A 16,550-nucleotide genomic window follows, 5' to 3' on the forward strand; every position below is an offset into this window, starting at 1 on the left:
ACAATATTATAATAAAAGACATTTAATATATTAAAGAATTCTTAAAAAATACCTATACAAAAATATTTGGACGGAATATTTGTCATCTGTATCTACATTATTAATACATTGTAATAAAACACTAATCATTGATAAACCTAATTAAAAGAGTATTTATTATTCATATTTGTTTCTCTACATTTAAAATATTAGAATAAATCATCTGGATACGGTTGTGACAAGAGTTTTTAATGGCATCTAAGATATAAATATTATAAATAGCGAATGAAATGTACCCTTATATGTTATCCTCTCTTATGTAGAATGAAGTCCCAAGTGTCTTTCCATCTGAGATTCATAAGATCATTTTCAGACAAATCAAAATTCCCATAGTTGAGAACACTGAATTTTTTAAAAGTGATTATTACATATACTAGCCATACAACCAGGCCCATAATGAACAGGTTGATAAAAGATTGCGTTTTTTCACGCAAATGCAGTATATGATAAATATGATCAATGACATAGGCTAACAATAATATTTTGAATATGTAAGCAGGTAAATAGTGGTGAAGGAACAAAGTGCGGTCTATAAAGAAGTAAGGTAGATAGTGAAGCCAGTAACCTAGGAATAAAATGCAGCCAGCGTCATAGAATTTCTGCGATGCGCGAGGGGGTAAGTCAATACAGGCGCGGCGTTGGCGAATGGCGTAGATAGCGAGTAACGAGCTGTATACTACGACGGCAAGTGTTCCCGTATACCACGTCACAAGGTTTCCAATAAGATGGATTTGAGCCTGTGAGAGAAATTGCGAATGTTATTATACTAAGTAGATGAAAACAAACTCGAAACAGTAATTAAGTTGGGAGAGCGTCAAGTACGATGTGCTGGTTTGAATCCAGTTGAATTGAAGGAATTTTCCTTAGTGTTCGATCTTTGTAATAATAATTATAACAAACTAGTGGAGTAAAACATCCGTGATATTCAATAAATTTACTATTACAATCATTGACGTACAATTATATGGACGTCGGGTCCGCGCTAAAAAGTGTCCGCACTTGTAAGGCGCTAAAATCGTATACGGAGCGCGACACTCCGCTTTAGTCTTCATTTGTTCTACTGACAGCGCGATACTGCGATGACATTACAATTTAAATTTCGAATAGGTTGACTTGGGACATTTTTTTCGTGGTTTTTGTATTAGACCCGTCGTCCATTTATTTGTAAGTCAGCTGCTGGTAGATGTAAAGCATCGAGTATACAGGGTGTCCCAAAAATAACACGCCAGAGCGACACTGTGGGTAGGTGAGCTATATACCTACCAGAAAAAAATAATTTGACCTTAGTAAAAGTCTTTTAGTTTTCGAGATATTTGCACTTTTTTATTTTTTTGGAATAACTCTACTTTTTGTTGAGTTTTTTTGCTACTATTGCCAGGGTTAGCTCCAGATGGCAGTTGTTTTTATTTTTCAGGTAACCTGAATAATTTTTCAAGGTACTGCAACTAATATTTTATCTGATAAATGTCATAAAATGTGAAAAAAGTTATTAATTTGGTATACCTCGTACCCTTGTAAAAAGGTGTGAAAAAAAAATGTACGAAACTGAATTTGCAAATGATCTTGAAAATTGCTCCACTTAATGCAGAATCAGGAATGGTACAATATTATTGAGATTTTTCACAGGAACATAGTCATTTAATTTATTTTTCGTCATAACACCCTACCAGCCTAATCAGTTTCTAAACAAAATTAATTTTAAACTTTTAAATGAATTAATTGCTAAGCGCTAGGTAACGGCGCATCAATCTTTTTCCCACGTTGTATTCGTAATAAAGGAGTGAGATAGTTACTAGGCTTTTCTTTCTCTCTCTGAACTGGTACAAACAAACTGTGACCACTCAAACTTCCCAAAAGCATGCGGATTTAGCTACTAATATCGTGGTAGAGTGCCTTTGTGTGTCGCTTGATTTGTCGCCGTTTTTACTTAATGGAAAATAAAATAATAATATTTAAATAATTTAATATTTATTAGATATTATAGCAAGTGTTCAAACTGCCTCCCTCTGACTCTAATGCACATGCGACATCTTTTGAAAAATGAGCTTCTCAGACGCCTCAAACTCATTTGAGAAATTTCTCGAGCTGCTTCATAGACTCGTCGTCGTATTTCGGTTTCTGTAGTGATAGCTTTGGAGTAAACTTTATCTTTTAAGCACCCCTAATAGAAGAAGTCGAGGGGGTTCAGATCAGGTGATCTCGGTGACCACAAAATTGGTCCCAATCGGCCAATCCATCTTCGTGGGAACGTCTGGTCGAGGTGCGTTCGGGCGTCGCGAGCGTAGTGGGCAGGACACCGACACCCATCATTTTGAAACCGCATTCTTCTTAGTAATGGTATTGGCACATCTTCAAGAAGGTTTGGCAAATGGTTTTGTAAAAACTCTAAATAATTTTCGCCATTTAGAGTCGGAGGCAGTTCAACTGTACCAAATATTTCCCCATTGAAAATTCCGGTCCATAAATTAATTTTAAACTGGTGTTGGGACCGATCTTCTCTTCTCTCGTGCGGGTTCTCTAACTGCCAGCTATGGATATTGTGGAGGTTTACATAGCCATCTCTGCGACATGCTGATTCATCACTCCACAAAATCGTATTAAAAAAGTTGGGGTCTTCACTGTGCTTTTGAAGCATTTGTTGACAAAACTGTACGCGTTTAGCGTAATCGCTCGGCAGTAAAGTTTGAACTCTCTGAATATGGTATGAGTGGTATCGGTGCCATTTTAAAATTCGCTGTGCCGTAGACTTTGAAATGCCAGTCCGTCTTTCTATCAGGCGAACTGAAGTGGACGGATCTCTTGACGGTACGAGGGCTGCCTCCACCACGATGGCCAGGGTTCCTACCCTCTCTGTATGCAGCATCAACTCTTATTATGGTCTCATGGGTCGGTGGCCTACGGTTAGGAAATCTTACCGCATACAATCTTGCTGCTAATCTTGCATTTAACGATACGATGCCGCGAGCAGAAACACGTCTAGTTTCGCCGTAAATTATGTACATGTCAGCGTAATCACTATGAGTGAATTCGAGGTTTGCTCCAACGATATTCTGTTGATCTGCCATTTTAACTGTATAAAGGCAGTATCCGGCGGCGCAGCTGACGATCACACACAAACAACACGGTCCAAATAGTAAGCAAATAATAAGCAAAAAAAAGCAGGGTCCAAAGTAATGCCAAGTTGTTGATATGATTACTAAAAAAACTTTTCCGATCGTTATCAAATGAAAGTCCAAAGTGATGCCAAGTCGTCGAAAGTGTAGAAACGGAAGCAGCGATAAAACGAAAAACGCGTACGTAGCACAAAACACAAAGGTATGTACTAACGGGTACTACGGGCCCAATTCCTATTCCTATTCCTCCTTTTGCCTTCCATTGTAAGTAGGTATAAAATCACTTTTATCGTTACGCGCACAAACTTCAATAAAACAAAACAAATTGCAAACAATAACACTACACCAGTAAACACCACGGGACACGCTATTTTGACAATGGTAACGAAGCTAAATAAAGATGTATGCAATTTTAAGTAAGGATCGCACATTTTGAAGGTATTTTATTTTGTGTCATTATAATATTATCCGACCACGTCGTTTAGTTCTGTCAACGTTATGCTTTACATTCATTTACTCGCCTTCACAAATTGGCAGCTGTGTACACTTCACTCTTTCGTTCAAAAACCTTCAATTTAGTAATCAATGGTTGAAATTATGTGGTGAACACATCTTTGATGATCGCCTGATTAAACAGGGGTTGAGATTTGATCGGCCGTTTAGGAAATCATCTGATTAGACAAAATCGATGAACTCAGACCTAAGTTCTTGTCAAAAATTTCAATACTATTGTACAATTCCTGATTATGCATTAAGTGGAGTAGTTTTTAAGATCGTTTATAAATTCAGTTTCATACAATTTTTTTTCACACTAGCTATTCAAAGTTAATGTTTAACTTTTAACAAGGGTACGAGGTATACCAAATTAATCACTTTTTTCATAGTTTATGATATTTTTCAGTAAAATATTAGTTGCTGTACCTGGAAAAACTATTCAGAATACTCGAAAAATAAAAATAACAACCATCTGGAGCTAACCATGGCAATAATAGCATAAAACCCAACAAAGAGTAGAGTTTATGCAAAAAAATAAAAAAGGGCCTATATCTCGAAAACTAAAAGACTTTTACTAGGGTCAAAATATTTTTTTCTGGTAGGTATATAGCTCACCTACCCACAGTGTCGCTCTGGCGTGTTATTTTTGGGACACCCTGTATAATTAGAAATAGGGGCCATATATTCCTGGTAACACATTAGCGATACAGCTCTTATAAATATCAATTCTTGTTTGCACTGAAATATAGAATAGACAGGCCAACTACTGACCTGTGTGTACGTCTCCGTGTATTCCAAAAAATATTCTGTATTTATTGTAATAAAGATAATATCTCTAACAATGCCATGCTGTTCTATTCGGTGGTGTAGAAAAAACAGCTAAACATTTAGTTACAAAACACTCGGAATCACATTTCATCGGTAATTAAATATTTAATTTTGCAATTTTCGTCCATTATAGCAAAGCTCAAGTTAACCGGTCGATTTGAAGTGAAACAATTGACGACACGCATTGACGACACCCGTCAATTGTTTCGAACTCGGGCTAGCCAAGCGGACCGCTGTTGTCACAGTAATGATATGGCAGAATAGTTTTCAAACAAATTAAATGACATTTTGTCTCTATTTCTGGGTATATACTCGATGATGTAAAGATACCTGGCCGAGTGAACAAAAACATTTCTCACAAATGGCGCTACGGCAAAAAGTCGTTAAAAACAAAAAACAAAGATCTGCAAGAAAGCACATAGAAAAATGAGCAAGATTTGCTGATTCGGACCGTAGCACAGTTGGGAGATCGTCAGGTACGATAAGCTGAAGTCACGACTTCGAATTCAGCCGAATCGAAGGAATTTTTCTTAGTGTTCGTTATTCGTATTAATAATTAAACATTTCGTATTATAGCAATAAAGAAGAAGTACACAAAACTTACATTAGAATTTGGAGAGAGCCAGTAAGCGATAGATCGGACGAGTAACGGCCATTCCGCCGGCTCGCTGGCGAACATGTGGCCTTGCGGTGCGTCGGGCGCGTGTGCTATCATCTTGTACTGTAGTTCTGCAAACTTTTCCCAGAATGAAAGTTGAGTCACAGCTGTCGGGATCATTTCAGCGGATACCAATTCTCGTTCACGTTCTCGTCTGTCTTCAGCTGCGTAAAGAGGCAAACACGTTAATCGCGTATAAATATATTTTATTTACCTCGATGTTTCGGACGTCCACGGCCTCGAATGGACGTCTCTGTGAACGTGAGTCTCGATTTTTAAAATGAAATAATGTGTGAAAATCGTGAAAGTTTAAATCAATGTAGACATTTGTACTGGCATATACAATATATATAAATAATATATATTAGACAAAATCCCATATGTCGCTCTGATCCCAAAGTAAGTAGCTAAATCACTTGTGTTATGGAAATCGGAAACGACGGTACCACAAACACCTAGACCTGAAAAGACTAGAAAAGTTAGTTTTCTACAGTGATCAGGCCGGGATCAAACCCGGGACGATGAGATGGCGACACACTATGAAAACCGGTGTGCAAGCCACTCGATCACGGAGGCCGTACTTAATTGTTTCTTTTGTATATAATAATACTAGTAATATATGTGTATACATATACACAAATAAAAAAAGGCTAGGTATCGAGATGGCATCAAGCATGTTTTTGTTAATTACTGAAAATCATGGTTTTTAATAAATTTTCTTATTCCAATGGATTTTTTGGTCACATTCATTTTCAAATTCATATTATAAAATAGACCATAAAATCCATCGGTCCAACACTTCAAGTACAAATACAAGTCAGTATGTTCAAAGGGCAGCGTGTACACTGCAAACGACGCTCCGCCGTACGCGCCGCTGCACAGTGGGCCCAAATTGATAATTCTTGGACATAAGAATAATTTGTGGAGTATTGAGCTGATTTTTTTTCATATGATACATAATAACATTCCTGATAACTTTTATTCTTATGTAATTTCTTGAAAAGCTGATTGTTTCAGAGAAAAAAAAATAATTTTTTTTTGTTTGGAGAAATAAACATTTTATTTTTTATCTCAAAATGTAGAAAAATGTAATGTGTGTGGTTTATTTAAAGTATAGGTCCAATTAGTCTCTATCAAGAAAAAAAATTCATCTGCAGGTACTTGCGGTTTTATGAGTAAAAAAGTAATATAAGTCGTTATTTATTTTTTAACACAATGTACTAGTTTCTACTTAACGTTCATGTTATTAATATAACAGTCTCTAAATTACACTAAAAATAATTTTTCTTTAGTCGAAGTTCATGTATTTTGTTAAAAAAGTACATTAAAAAATTGGCCATTTTGCCGCACCTTTACTTACAAAGCCGCAAGTACATGCAGACGGATTATTTTTTTTCTACATAGTAAATGATTGGAACTATACTGTAACTAACCCACGCACATTACATTTTTTTTCGTATATTTTGAGATAAAAAATAAAATGTATATGAATCCATTAAAAAAAAAAATTTCTCTGAAATTATCAATTTGAGCCCACTGTTCGCCGTTCTGAATTTGCGTCTTTATTGTTCTGGGTAGGACAGGGTCAAGAGCATTAAAATAAGATTAAATAAGATTTAAATTAAACTCTATGACGCTTACGATAAGAATGGTCAAAACTTTGAGTTGTATCAAATGGTGAACATTAGAGCGATGAGTACCAAATTTTCATCTCGGAATCTCGGTCTCGAAAATTTTGCGGGTCTCGACGAGTTTCGGTATTTTTAAGAAAGTCAAAACTTTTGAGACTTAACTATTTTAATTAATCAGTATCTAAAAATATACTATAATTTGCCTTCTGTAATTTTTAACTTGGGTGACAAAATATATCTATGAAACCACATTAAACACTATTTGTTTCTTACAAGCTCACTATGAAAATGGAAAAAAAGAACTGAAAAATTATTTTAGATTTTATAATTTGAGTTAACAAAGAGGTCAAATTATAATAATCATGTTTTGAATGCCTCAACACCTCAACCTATAAGTATGGTAAGCTACTTTTGAAATAGTCTATAAAGTCTCGTTTTTCCGGAATTTTCGAGATCACACAGTCTTTTTTCCGAGACGCAAAAATGCAGTGACGCTGATAATGATAACCCTAGTATCGAATATATTTATTAAATTAATAAGAAAATTGAAAACCTTTCGTGTATCGATGTTCTTCAACATTCCAAATAGTATCCTGATGTGTAACGACTTTGTCAGCGACTACTTCGTGTTGGTGGAAGCCCCAAGCTGGCAATTGCCGTCCGCTGTACCGCAAGGCAGAACCTGAGTCCACGTGTATAAGGCGCACGAGTGATCGTATGCTGTCCCAAGTTGCATCGTCGGAGTCTCTATTTATAATTTCTATTCGCCAAAGATTTTGAGCTGGCATTGACACATTGTAGTCAATATAACAAGACACTTCCTGTAAGTAAACACTGTTTTTGTATATGTTTTAGTCGGCTATAAAATTGAATTAAAGGAGAAGGGTCCAATTTGACCCAGTCTTGGCGCAAAAGAAACCTATCCCAGAATTTTGCTTATATTAGGTACTTAAGAAAATTCTGTATAGTTTTTGTTTTTGATATCAGTGGCTAACATGTCAATATTGCATTTTGTTTTTGCTCAAGCGCATAAAGTTAAGTAATGTATGTTCATGTATAAACAAAAACCGACTTTTTCTACGTTCCGACTATGAGCTTATAACCTGCCAGCCAAGTTCCATGCGATTCACTTGACGTGGTAAAACTGAATTGCTTAAATTCGTATCATGACCTACACAAAGTTGAACGGGAATGGCATGACCGGATGACCGATGAGTATTACTTTTTAAACGTTAATTATTGTTTTTGGCTGGCTAGCTGACATGTAACAAGAGCTGCAAGAGCAGAACATATGATTTAGTATGTGGAAAGAAATAGAAAGATGTACTATCCTGGGAGCAAGCACTATTAGTCGATTGTGTTAGTAGAAGAAGAAGAAGTAGAAGTAGAAGAAGAAGTAGAAGAAGAAGTAGAAGAAGAAGAAGAAGAAGAAGAACAAGAACGAACAAGTCCTGCGCCTGGTGTTACCGATACGCGTGGTCACTTTACGTGGTGCAGTGCCACTCACAGACATAAGTTAACAAGTCTCATGTGCCTCTTCCACCACCACCTTTCAAAACCGGAATGCAGTAATGTAAGTAATGAATGGCGGCAGAAATAGGCAAGGTGATAGTACTTACCTGGATGAACTCTTTCACAAGGAGCTCTACTGCTACTGTCACTTCCAAGATATCAAAATCCTCTTAAAAGTTTAGTGTTATTTTAAGAAATAAAGGAATATGTTTAAAGTTTATTAAAATTTTATTGTACCTGTGATTGCGGAGAAACAGCAGCAGCTACGTCATGCGAATTAAGTGCGCGACTCGTAATGCCATGTAGAAGCTGAACTACATCGCCGTGCCGGATCGCATCCGGTGGGCGTGCTACGGCAAGCGATGCCTGCAAACGTATGAAGGTTACATTTTAATTCATAAAGAATGATTATATATTTATGTTACATTTTAATTCTTTATAGAATGATTAAATAACGATGGAAGCTTTAGTGAAATCTCATGTCTTGCTAAGAGTTATTTTTAAAAAATCTGGCAGAGGGCTACAATTATATTATTAATATACTATAATGAAATTTTAAGAAATGTGCTGCTATCTAGCGGTCAATAGCTGAAAGACGACGAATTCGAGATGTTGATGCAGTGGTATAAGGTTTACTGTCGTTTCTCGTAACAACAAAATTATTACAAGAAACAGAAATTCAAAATGTATTAAAATTAAATAATATAAGACTTAACAATGATAATATGAAAAACTACCATAGATTACCATACCATATTACAAGTGCAACTATCATTTTTGCAATATAGACATTACCTGATCGGGTCGTTTAACAATCCACCAGTTGTTGACATCCTTGAAGCTGTAGCAGGTGACCTGCTGTTGGTGGGAGGATCCGCGGCCGTCTGCGTACCGCACGGGGTACACGTGTGCGTGGGAGTGTAACCAGCATGTACGTCCATGGGTATGTCTATAAATAATTTTTTCTCAATAAACCACCATTCTTCAAAAATCAATCGTCCGTTCATATCAACCTGACTGGTCCAAGCAAATTTCATATCTCTCCTCATGTTTGTATTTTTTTTAAATATTATCTACAATCAGTTGCTAGACTATAAGTTTTTTTTTTTCGGTGATTTTTGGCGTTTGAGAGCAAGGGAGCGACCGCTTCAGCATCCCTTACCCATCGAACACATGCCTTCGTTTTAGTCTCCAGATATTGCCCCTATCAACTAGTGCTTTAGCAAGAGGATTCTGATGAGTATTGAGCCGAACCCTGAGTTTGCATCTATACAGGTCCATCTCTTCTAGACTCGTCGGAATCTACAGGTACTGATGGATTTCAGAGATCCTAGTGTACCTGTGGCACCACTGATAGTTTCAAGGATGTTGTTTGGACTCTTTAAAGTTATAGAATATTTTATTTGGAGGCAGTGTTTGCATACATAGTACAAAATTTGATAAAATGATTTTTTGATAGTTATACCACAAAAATTACCATTTTCATTTATGTAATTTAAGAAAAAAAAAGTATCGAGTTCTTAGGTTTTCGCGATTGTTATACATAGGAATGAAACTATTTTTCCAGTCACGGTTGACTGTCAACCGTGACCATGGGACCTGTAAAGGGCCCGAAACGTCGGTTTGTTTGAAAAAACAAATATACGCGATTTAAATCCGGAAAAATAGTTTCATTCCTAAAAAAAAAGTACCTTAATGTGATTTGTGAGCCATGTGCAACATGTAACGGCTGTCCTCTAGTGATGCTTGCGAGGCCTCCTTTCAATGACGCTTGGAACGCACTTGTCATTACGCTATCATGCGGGCCGGCTTTCGGAAGCATGGCTAAATGTGCATAGAACACTCCCACATAAACACTTAGCGGGATTATAATGAGAATTGCAAGTCTCCAAAGTATAGACAGACATAGTTGCAATCCGGATCCGGCCTGGCCGATGCGCCGCCAAATTTGACGCCCGACTAGAAATAGTACTAAGTAATAGGTGTATAGTCCGGAGTATTTTACCCTGCAATTTTGGAAAATAAAAGTTTAGTATTATTCGGACAGGTGTCCCTTTTTAATATAATTACAGTAGTTAATTGTTTCAATCGCATTCAAGCTGAAAAGCAATATGGTACCACTAAGCACCAGAATCTTATGGGCATAGCTGACTAACAATGAAAAGTTTCATTTTCATTCTTTATTTTTGAATATATGTATGTACTCTATTTGTGAATATATGTATGTACTCTATTTTTCAATATATGAATATATGTTATCTGCGTTTCAGCGCGTGCAAAATGCATGAAGTTACGATAGAAACAACAATGTTTTTTCTGTTATCGATGCCAAAATTTTTACTGGTATACTGTTCCTTATATGTTTTTGAGATCATCTCTGCATCGCGCAGAAACGCTCATTTATGATTGTTTCTTTTGGTTCTTAGTTTCATTACATCTTGGTGATACTTACGAAAAACAGCATCCAAGACATAAAGCACTAAAACAAAGCCAGACCACAGAGGCTAGTCCATTATTCCTTGTACTCTTTATAGCAAACAGCACTCCACACAAGCCAAACAAAATCTGTATGCTTTCTAGCAGCATAAATCTTGATTGTGCTAGGAAACAATTTTCTGTAACAACGTTCAATAGAAGAAATGAAACAATTTTTATGGATCTAAATCGCGTATTATTTGTTGTTTGTGTCATTATATCAGTCAACCGTAACCACGCCTCTAAAGGGCTCAAAACGTTCGTTTCTTCATATAGATCACAAAAATACTTTTATTTCATATATGTAACAATCGTGAAAACCTAAGAACTCAATAAACATTAAATGTATGAGTTTCAAAGACAGTCAGCTACAGGGAAATGAAACTACATATCGACGCTGGAAAGGAAAAACGTCTAACGTGCATTTGAAAAATATTAAAGAATTTTTTACAATTTAAAACATTTTTTTAAGAAAAAAATGATAACTCAAAATTTCATTTGTTATATGGAAAACCTGAAATTTTCTAGTTTACCATTTAACAAATAAAATTAGAGTAATGATAATTTTTTTCTTAATAAAAATACTTTCAATCACTCCCCTGTAATATTTTCTAAATGTACATTAGATGTTTTACCTTTCCAGAGTTGATATGAACCATTCATCAAAAACACTAGATAACCATTATTTAATATAGAAAATGGTATTAGTATAATTTATATTTCTTATATGCATTGTATTACTAAAAAATTAACCATTGCATTTATTATCATAAATAATGAATGCCTGTGTGTGTTTCTGTTTCTGTATTTCTGTCTGTCTCTATGTGGTTTTAAAAGACTAAAAACAAAACCTCTAAAACTTTAGTAGCTAATGTTTGAAAACATATTTTTTTAAATTAATGTCAGTTTTCATTATGTAGGATCTGCAGGTAGCTGTTACTTTGAAAAATAAAACTTAAAAACTTTTTCTAAATAATGGACAGTCTGTACCCTACGTCAAAAGGTGCAAATCTCTTTACCATACTGCTTTAAAAAATTGTAACAAAATATATACAACTTATCACAAAAATAATTGTATACCCTGTTAACTACTTATACAATTTGTCAGGATAATAAAAAGGAAATAGTATGATTTTCTAAACCACAACAAATCTGATAAAAATACTGTTTTATAATATCATCATTTCAAATGCAAATTAGGTTCTAGAATGGTTTCATCATCAACTTATCGCACTCCACTGTTACCTACCACCACCACCACTTATGTCCATAGGACTCTCCCAATAGTTTCAGCTTGATTTATGCCCGGTTCCTATATTCAGAAAACGATCCGTTTTGCTTACCATCGGTACTCTTCTTAACCAGGCGTAAGTCAAAACCGTTTCTATAAAAAACGTTTCGTAAGCTATGTTACCAGTGACTCGCTACCTACGGATGGGAGGACCACAAACAACGAATAGTTAAGATAAAGTATGGGGATGACAGTTCATAGTGTTTCTATATTATTTTTGAAACGTCAACGAACTGTCAAAGCTACTTGTCGTTAAACATTTTGTTACCGCCCAAATTGCGTCGGTTGCGTGGTAGTATTCTCCAAATTTTGTTTATTAATTAATTGCAATGTCTAGTTCAGACATTTGTCTGGCCATAAATACTGTTACACTTTAAAATAAAAAATATTACATTTGAATTTCGAATCTATACGATTGGCAGTGAAGAATTTTCCCATGGAAAGAGTGCGTGCTTCTATTGATAACTTGCCTCAACGTTTAAAGGACTGTATTGCAGCCAATGGTGACCACTTCGAATAAACTTTTTATATTTTTTATTGTTGTATATTTATGTATTAAACTAACACACTATAAAAGTAATAAATGTTATTTGCAGTTAAAAAAATATATTTTTTCTTTATTACAATATTTATGGCAAGACTAGGTATATTGTTAATTTCTTTATAATTAAGGATTTGATGTGGATTTAATGGGTGGTGTAACATTCTAAATAAATAATTATAATCAAACAAGTAACTTACCGGAGTAGCATCCATAATAATTACACTTTTATTTTTTGAATATGTTTAACACTGCTCTTTAGTTCGATGTTGTTTTTAAATTCTTTCCGCCAAGCAAATCGCTGTTTGACAAACGTAGTGACGCGACTGCGTTTTGTTTCCTCACCGGTGTCATATCAAACCTCTTCTAGATCATAATCAATACGTAAAATTGAGTATACACCACTTTTTCAACTGTTTGTTTGAGTTTTTTTGTAAATGTAGAATAATATTATAGTTATATTCTTTTTTAATAAATATCGGCTAAAATATGGTTTTTGGAATAACGAAACGTAGAGAGAATCTGTGAGGTCCATTGGTAAGCGGATAACCGACGACCATCTGTCGCAGGTAGTCGGGTCAAAAACAATGTGAAACACATGTTGACGAATGGTTATTGTTAGGGTCATTACGAACGGTTAGGATAACCGAAGACAATGAGTTGATTATAGGAACCGGGAGTAAGCATTGGTTTATAAATGATAATTCTATATGGTGACTTTTATAGTTAACCCGACATGTGTGCTACTGACTGTATGTCTGCTAACCGTTTTTTTTCTTCTTTTTTAAATGGTGGATGAAAACACAAGTACTCACATGTTAGAGACACCATGTCGCTTAAGAACGGAACAGTGTAAAAATCGGTAGGGAAACCATGTGCCCGTTGGTTGATCATAACATAATATATTACTATAATATTCAAGACAGGGAAACATACCAAACAATACTAGTAAAGCAGCCAAAATAGCAGTCCAATGGTAATTTGCTATTTCCTTCATCAGAGTATAAGTTACAGAGATAAGTAGACTCCCAGCAACAGCTGGCACCAATCTCAATGCATGTATAGGTACATTATTTGTATATGGTGAGCCTATCCGGTCAAATGTGAAGTTGCCATCATACCCTGCAGCGTTGCCTGCAAGGTAGAGCAATTGCTTGCCTAGTGGAGGGTGTGCGTCAAAGAAGAATACACCTTTTGTATATAGGGAGACATATCTTCCATAGTGTAGTTCATCAAACCTAGAAAGTAATTAAATATTTTCATATAATGTGTATTTTACTTTGTACCATAGTTACATGCATGTAGAATAGGAATTCTAGTGAAATTTAATTTCTTTTATGAATGCAATGCATAATTGTCAATTTTTACTTGTAAAAGAAAGGTCAAGTGGCAAGTGAATTACAGTAATAAATTAATACAATATCATTATATTTCATTTATTTTATTAGTGTAATTTACTGTTCATCTAGTTTTTTATCATTAAGGCACCACAACACTCACATATATTGAAATAATATATTGAAATATGTACTAAAGACAACAATATAAATGTATGAGTAATATAGTAATTCAGATTAGTAAATTATATTTACTTACACAATGTAACGGGGCTCATCCAATCTGTGCAATCGGGTACTTAAGGCCAGCATTAAGAGAGCTAAGAATACAATATCAATTTGTACAATTAAGTACCATCCTCTAACAGGTTGATCAACTTCCATAATTTGTTCAGTACTTTTAGTTGATTCTGCTTCATTGTCGGCTGGTGCTCCATCTCCCTATTTTAGTTATTTCATGTTCAATACTCAACACATTAATTGTATTTGTATAGTACAAATTGTCTTAAAATTATGCATATATTACACATTATGAGCCCTGTATTAGGGTTAACCATTGTTGTTATCAACAAAAGCAGAGGTAGGCCGAGGTTTAAATTACTAGTCACTAAAATTGTCTACTATCAAATATATCACATGAAATATGGTACTGTGAAAGTTTGAATTAAATTAAATTATAAAAGTATAACTTTATAACATAATATAATAAAGATTTCTTTACAATAAATTTATTATTAAAATTGAATATATTTGTTTTTTGGCACTAAAGTATCATTCACTTAAATTGTTAACATAAATGTTCAATTAATAGTGGATATTTCTCCTCGTTCCAAATAAGTTTAGCTTGTAAGACCGTTGAGCCATAAACATAACAAAACAAAACTATTTTTCATAGAGTAAATGAAAAAATAAATAACTTTGAATAATTTTAAAAAGTAAATTTCGAAAGGCTATGTACTTAAAATATGTTCAAGTATATTGTAGAATCTCTAAACAACAGTTAAATTGTCTTACCGCTTTCCTTTCTATATTTGTTGAAGTATTTTCTAAATAACATTCTTCTGAACTATCTGTGACCTCGTTTACTTTCTTTTTCTCCTTACGTTTTTTGGCAGTTTTCACCTCCATACTGCTAAATTTATTGTTATAGCCTAAGAGAGAACGCTTTTTTACTTTTCTTCAATTTTTTCAGTAAAATATGAATAGAAGTGAGAATACCGGACATCCTATACTAAAAATACGCGAACATAACTGTATAGTTAATGTCACGTTAATGTTCAATGTAAAAGTACGCGAACGCGAACGCGAATCTTACAGTAGTTTGTTTTTTGTTTCTGGCACTTCGCGGTTTGCGTTTGTGCCACTGCAAAACGGGGAAACTTATTCACGGAAAACAATAGAAAGGGAAAATAATTTGGAGGAAGGATCAGGGAAGCGCGATTAAGGTTAAATAGGAATACAAACATGTAAAATATAAACATAACAATTTTGTGACAAACGTAAATATTTATCATTTGATACAATTGAAAGTTATAAACGAAGCGAAACATTTATATTTCACATTTATATTTTATATATATTAAGACTATGAGATGCCAAAATAAGCTTTACAATAGTAGGAAGAGGGAATCCAATGGAGATGAGGACATGGAACAAAAAGGAATGATCGTATAAAAGACAGTTGAGTACAACAAATTAGTATTCTGAGTTGGTTTGCTAAAATATTTGAGAGCTTAGTATACACTCATCTTTATAAACACCTTAACCATCTGCTCAGTTCGAATCAACACGGGTTTATTTCTGGCCGCTCAACTACTTCAAATTTACTTGCTTACATGACTTACCTCTGCGATGCATTTAATGATAGGTGTCAGGTTGACGTGGTTTATTTGGATTTCTCAAAAGCATTCGACCATGTTAATCATACAATTTTGCTTTCTAAGTTATATCACCTTGGTATTCACGGTAATCTCCACCGCTGGCTCTCGTCTTATCTTATGAACCGTTCCCAACTGGTGGCCCTGAGTGGATTTGACTGTGTTCCATTCGTTGCGATGCCTGGTGTGCCTCAAGGATCAAATCTTGGTCCTTTACTATTCATAGCTTTCATTAATGACCTTTTGAACACGATTAAGAGTGATTGTCTTGCATATGCTGACGACATCAAGATTTTCTGTCGAGTTGATTCCTTGAAGGATTGTTTGGCTCTTCAAATAGATCTTGACACGATAACAAAGTGGTGCAACAACAACTGTATGATTCTCAATACTAAAAAGTGTCAGGTAATCACTTTCACCAAAAATAAGAAGCCATTGAATCATGCATACAGTATTAAAAATGGTTTATTAGACCGAGTAAGTGTTGTTAAGGACTTGGGTGTCATGTTTAATACAGTCCTGTCGTTTAGGTCCCATTACGACTACATATGCAATAAAGCACATAGGTCGTTATCCTTTATCCTCCGTAACACTAAACCATTCCGAAATTCAGCCTCATTAATATTATTGTTTGGTTAGAAGTACCTACACACATCAAAAGTGTCTCTAATTTAAGCAATATTTACCAAATCCAGTCTTCCAGGAAGACTTCTTACTTTAATGCTTATGTTTTATTTAACCGCTTACCCCTAT

The 16,550-nt window shown here is 34.8% G+C and overlaps 1 protein-coding gene across 1 annotated transcript; it reads right to left on the bottom strand.

Moving 5' to 3' along the window:
• Positions 1 to 44: 44 nt before the first annotated feature.
• LOC113235637 (protein O-mannosyltransferase 1) lies at positions 45 to 15,063 on the bottom strand. The gene is made up of 10 exons (XM_026471454.1): positions 14,935 to 15,063; positions 14,180 to 14,361; positions 13,520 to 13,821; positions 10,729 to 10,891; positions 9,968 to 10,282; positions 9,072 to 9,225; positions 8,514 to 8,642; positions 7,318 to 7,585; positions 5,080 to 5,297; positions 45 to 776 (listed from the first exon to the last, which is right to left on the bottom strand). The coding sequence occupies exons 1-10, from the start codon at positions 15,046 to 15,048 to the stop codon at positions 285 to 287; spliced, it is 2,337 nt and encodes a 778-aa protein (XP_026327239.1). The 5' UTR covers positions 15,049 to 15,063; the 3' UTR covers positions 45 to 284.
• Between the last annotated feature and the right edge of the window lie 1,487 nt (positions 15,064 to 16,550).

The sequence above is a fragment of the Hyposmocoma kahamanoa genome, unplaced genomic scaffold, assembly GCF_003589595.1.
Source record: "Hyposmocoma kahamanoa isolate Upper Pololo Valley unplaced genomic scaffold, ASM358959v1 102, whole genome shotgun sequence".
NCBI classification, from domain to species: domain Eukaryota; kingdom Metazoa; phylum Arthropoda; class Insecta; order Lepidoptera; family Cosmopterigidae; genus Hyposmocoma; species Hyposmocoma kahamanoa.

Bases quoted from the DNA above. Each gene is read 5' to 3' on its own strand.
- LOC113235637 (XM_026471454.1), bottom strand. From the start codon at position 15,048: ATGGAGGTGAAAACTGCCAAAAAACGTAAGGAGAAAAAGAAAGTAAAC. The intron at 13,822-14,179 runs GTAAGTAAATAT...ATTACTTTCTAG, and splicing joins GATGAGCCCCGTTACATTGT to GTTTGATGAACTACACTATG. The intron at 10,892-13,519 runs GTATGTTTCCCT...ACGTTGTTACAG, and splicing joins TGCTTTACTAGTATTGTTTG to AAAATTGTTTCCTAGCACAA.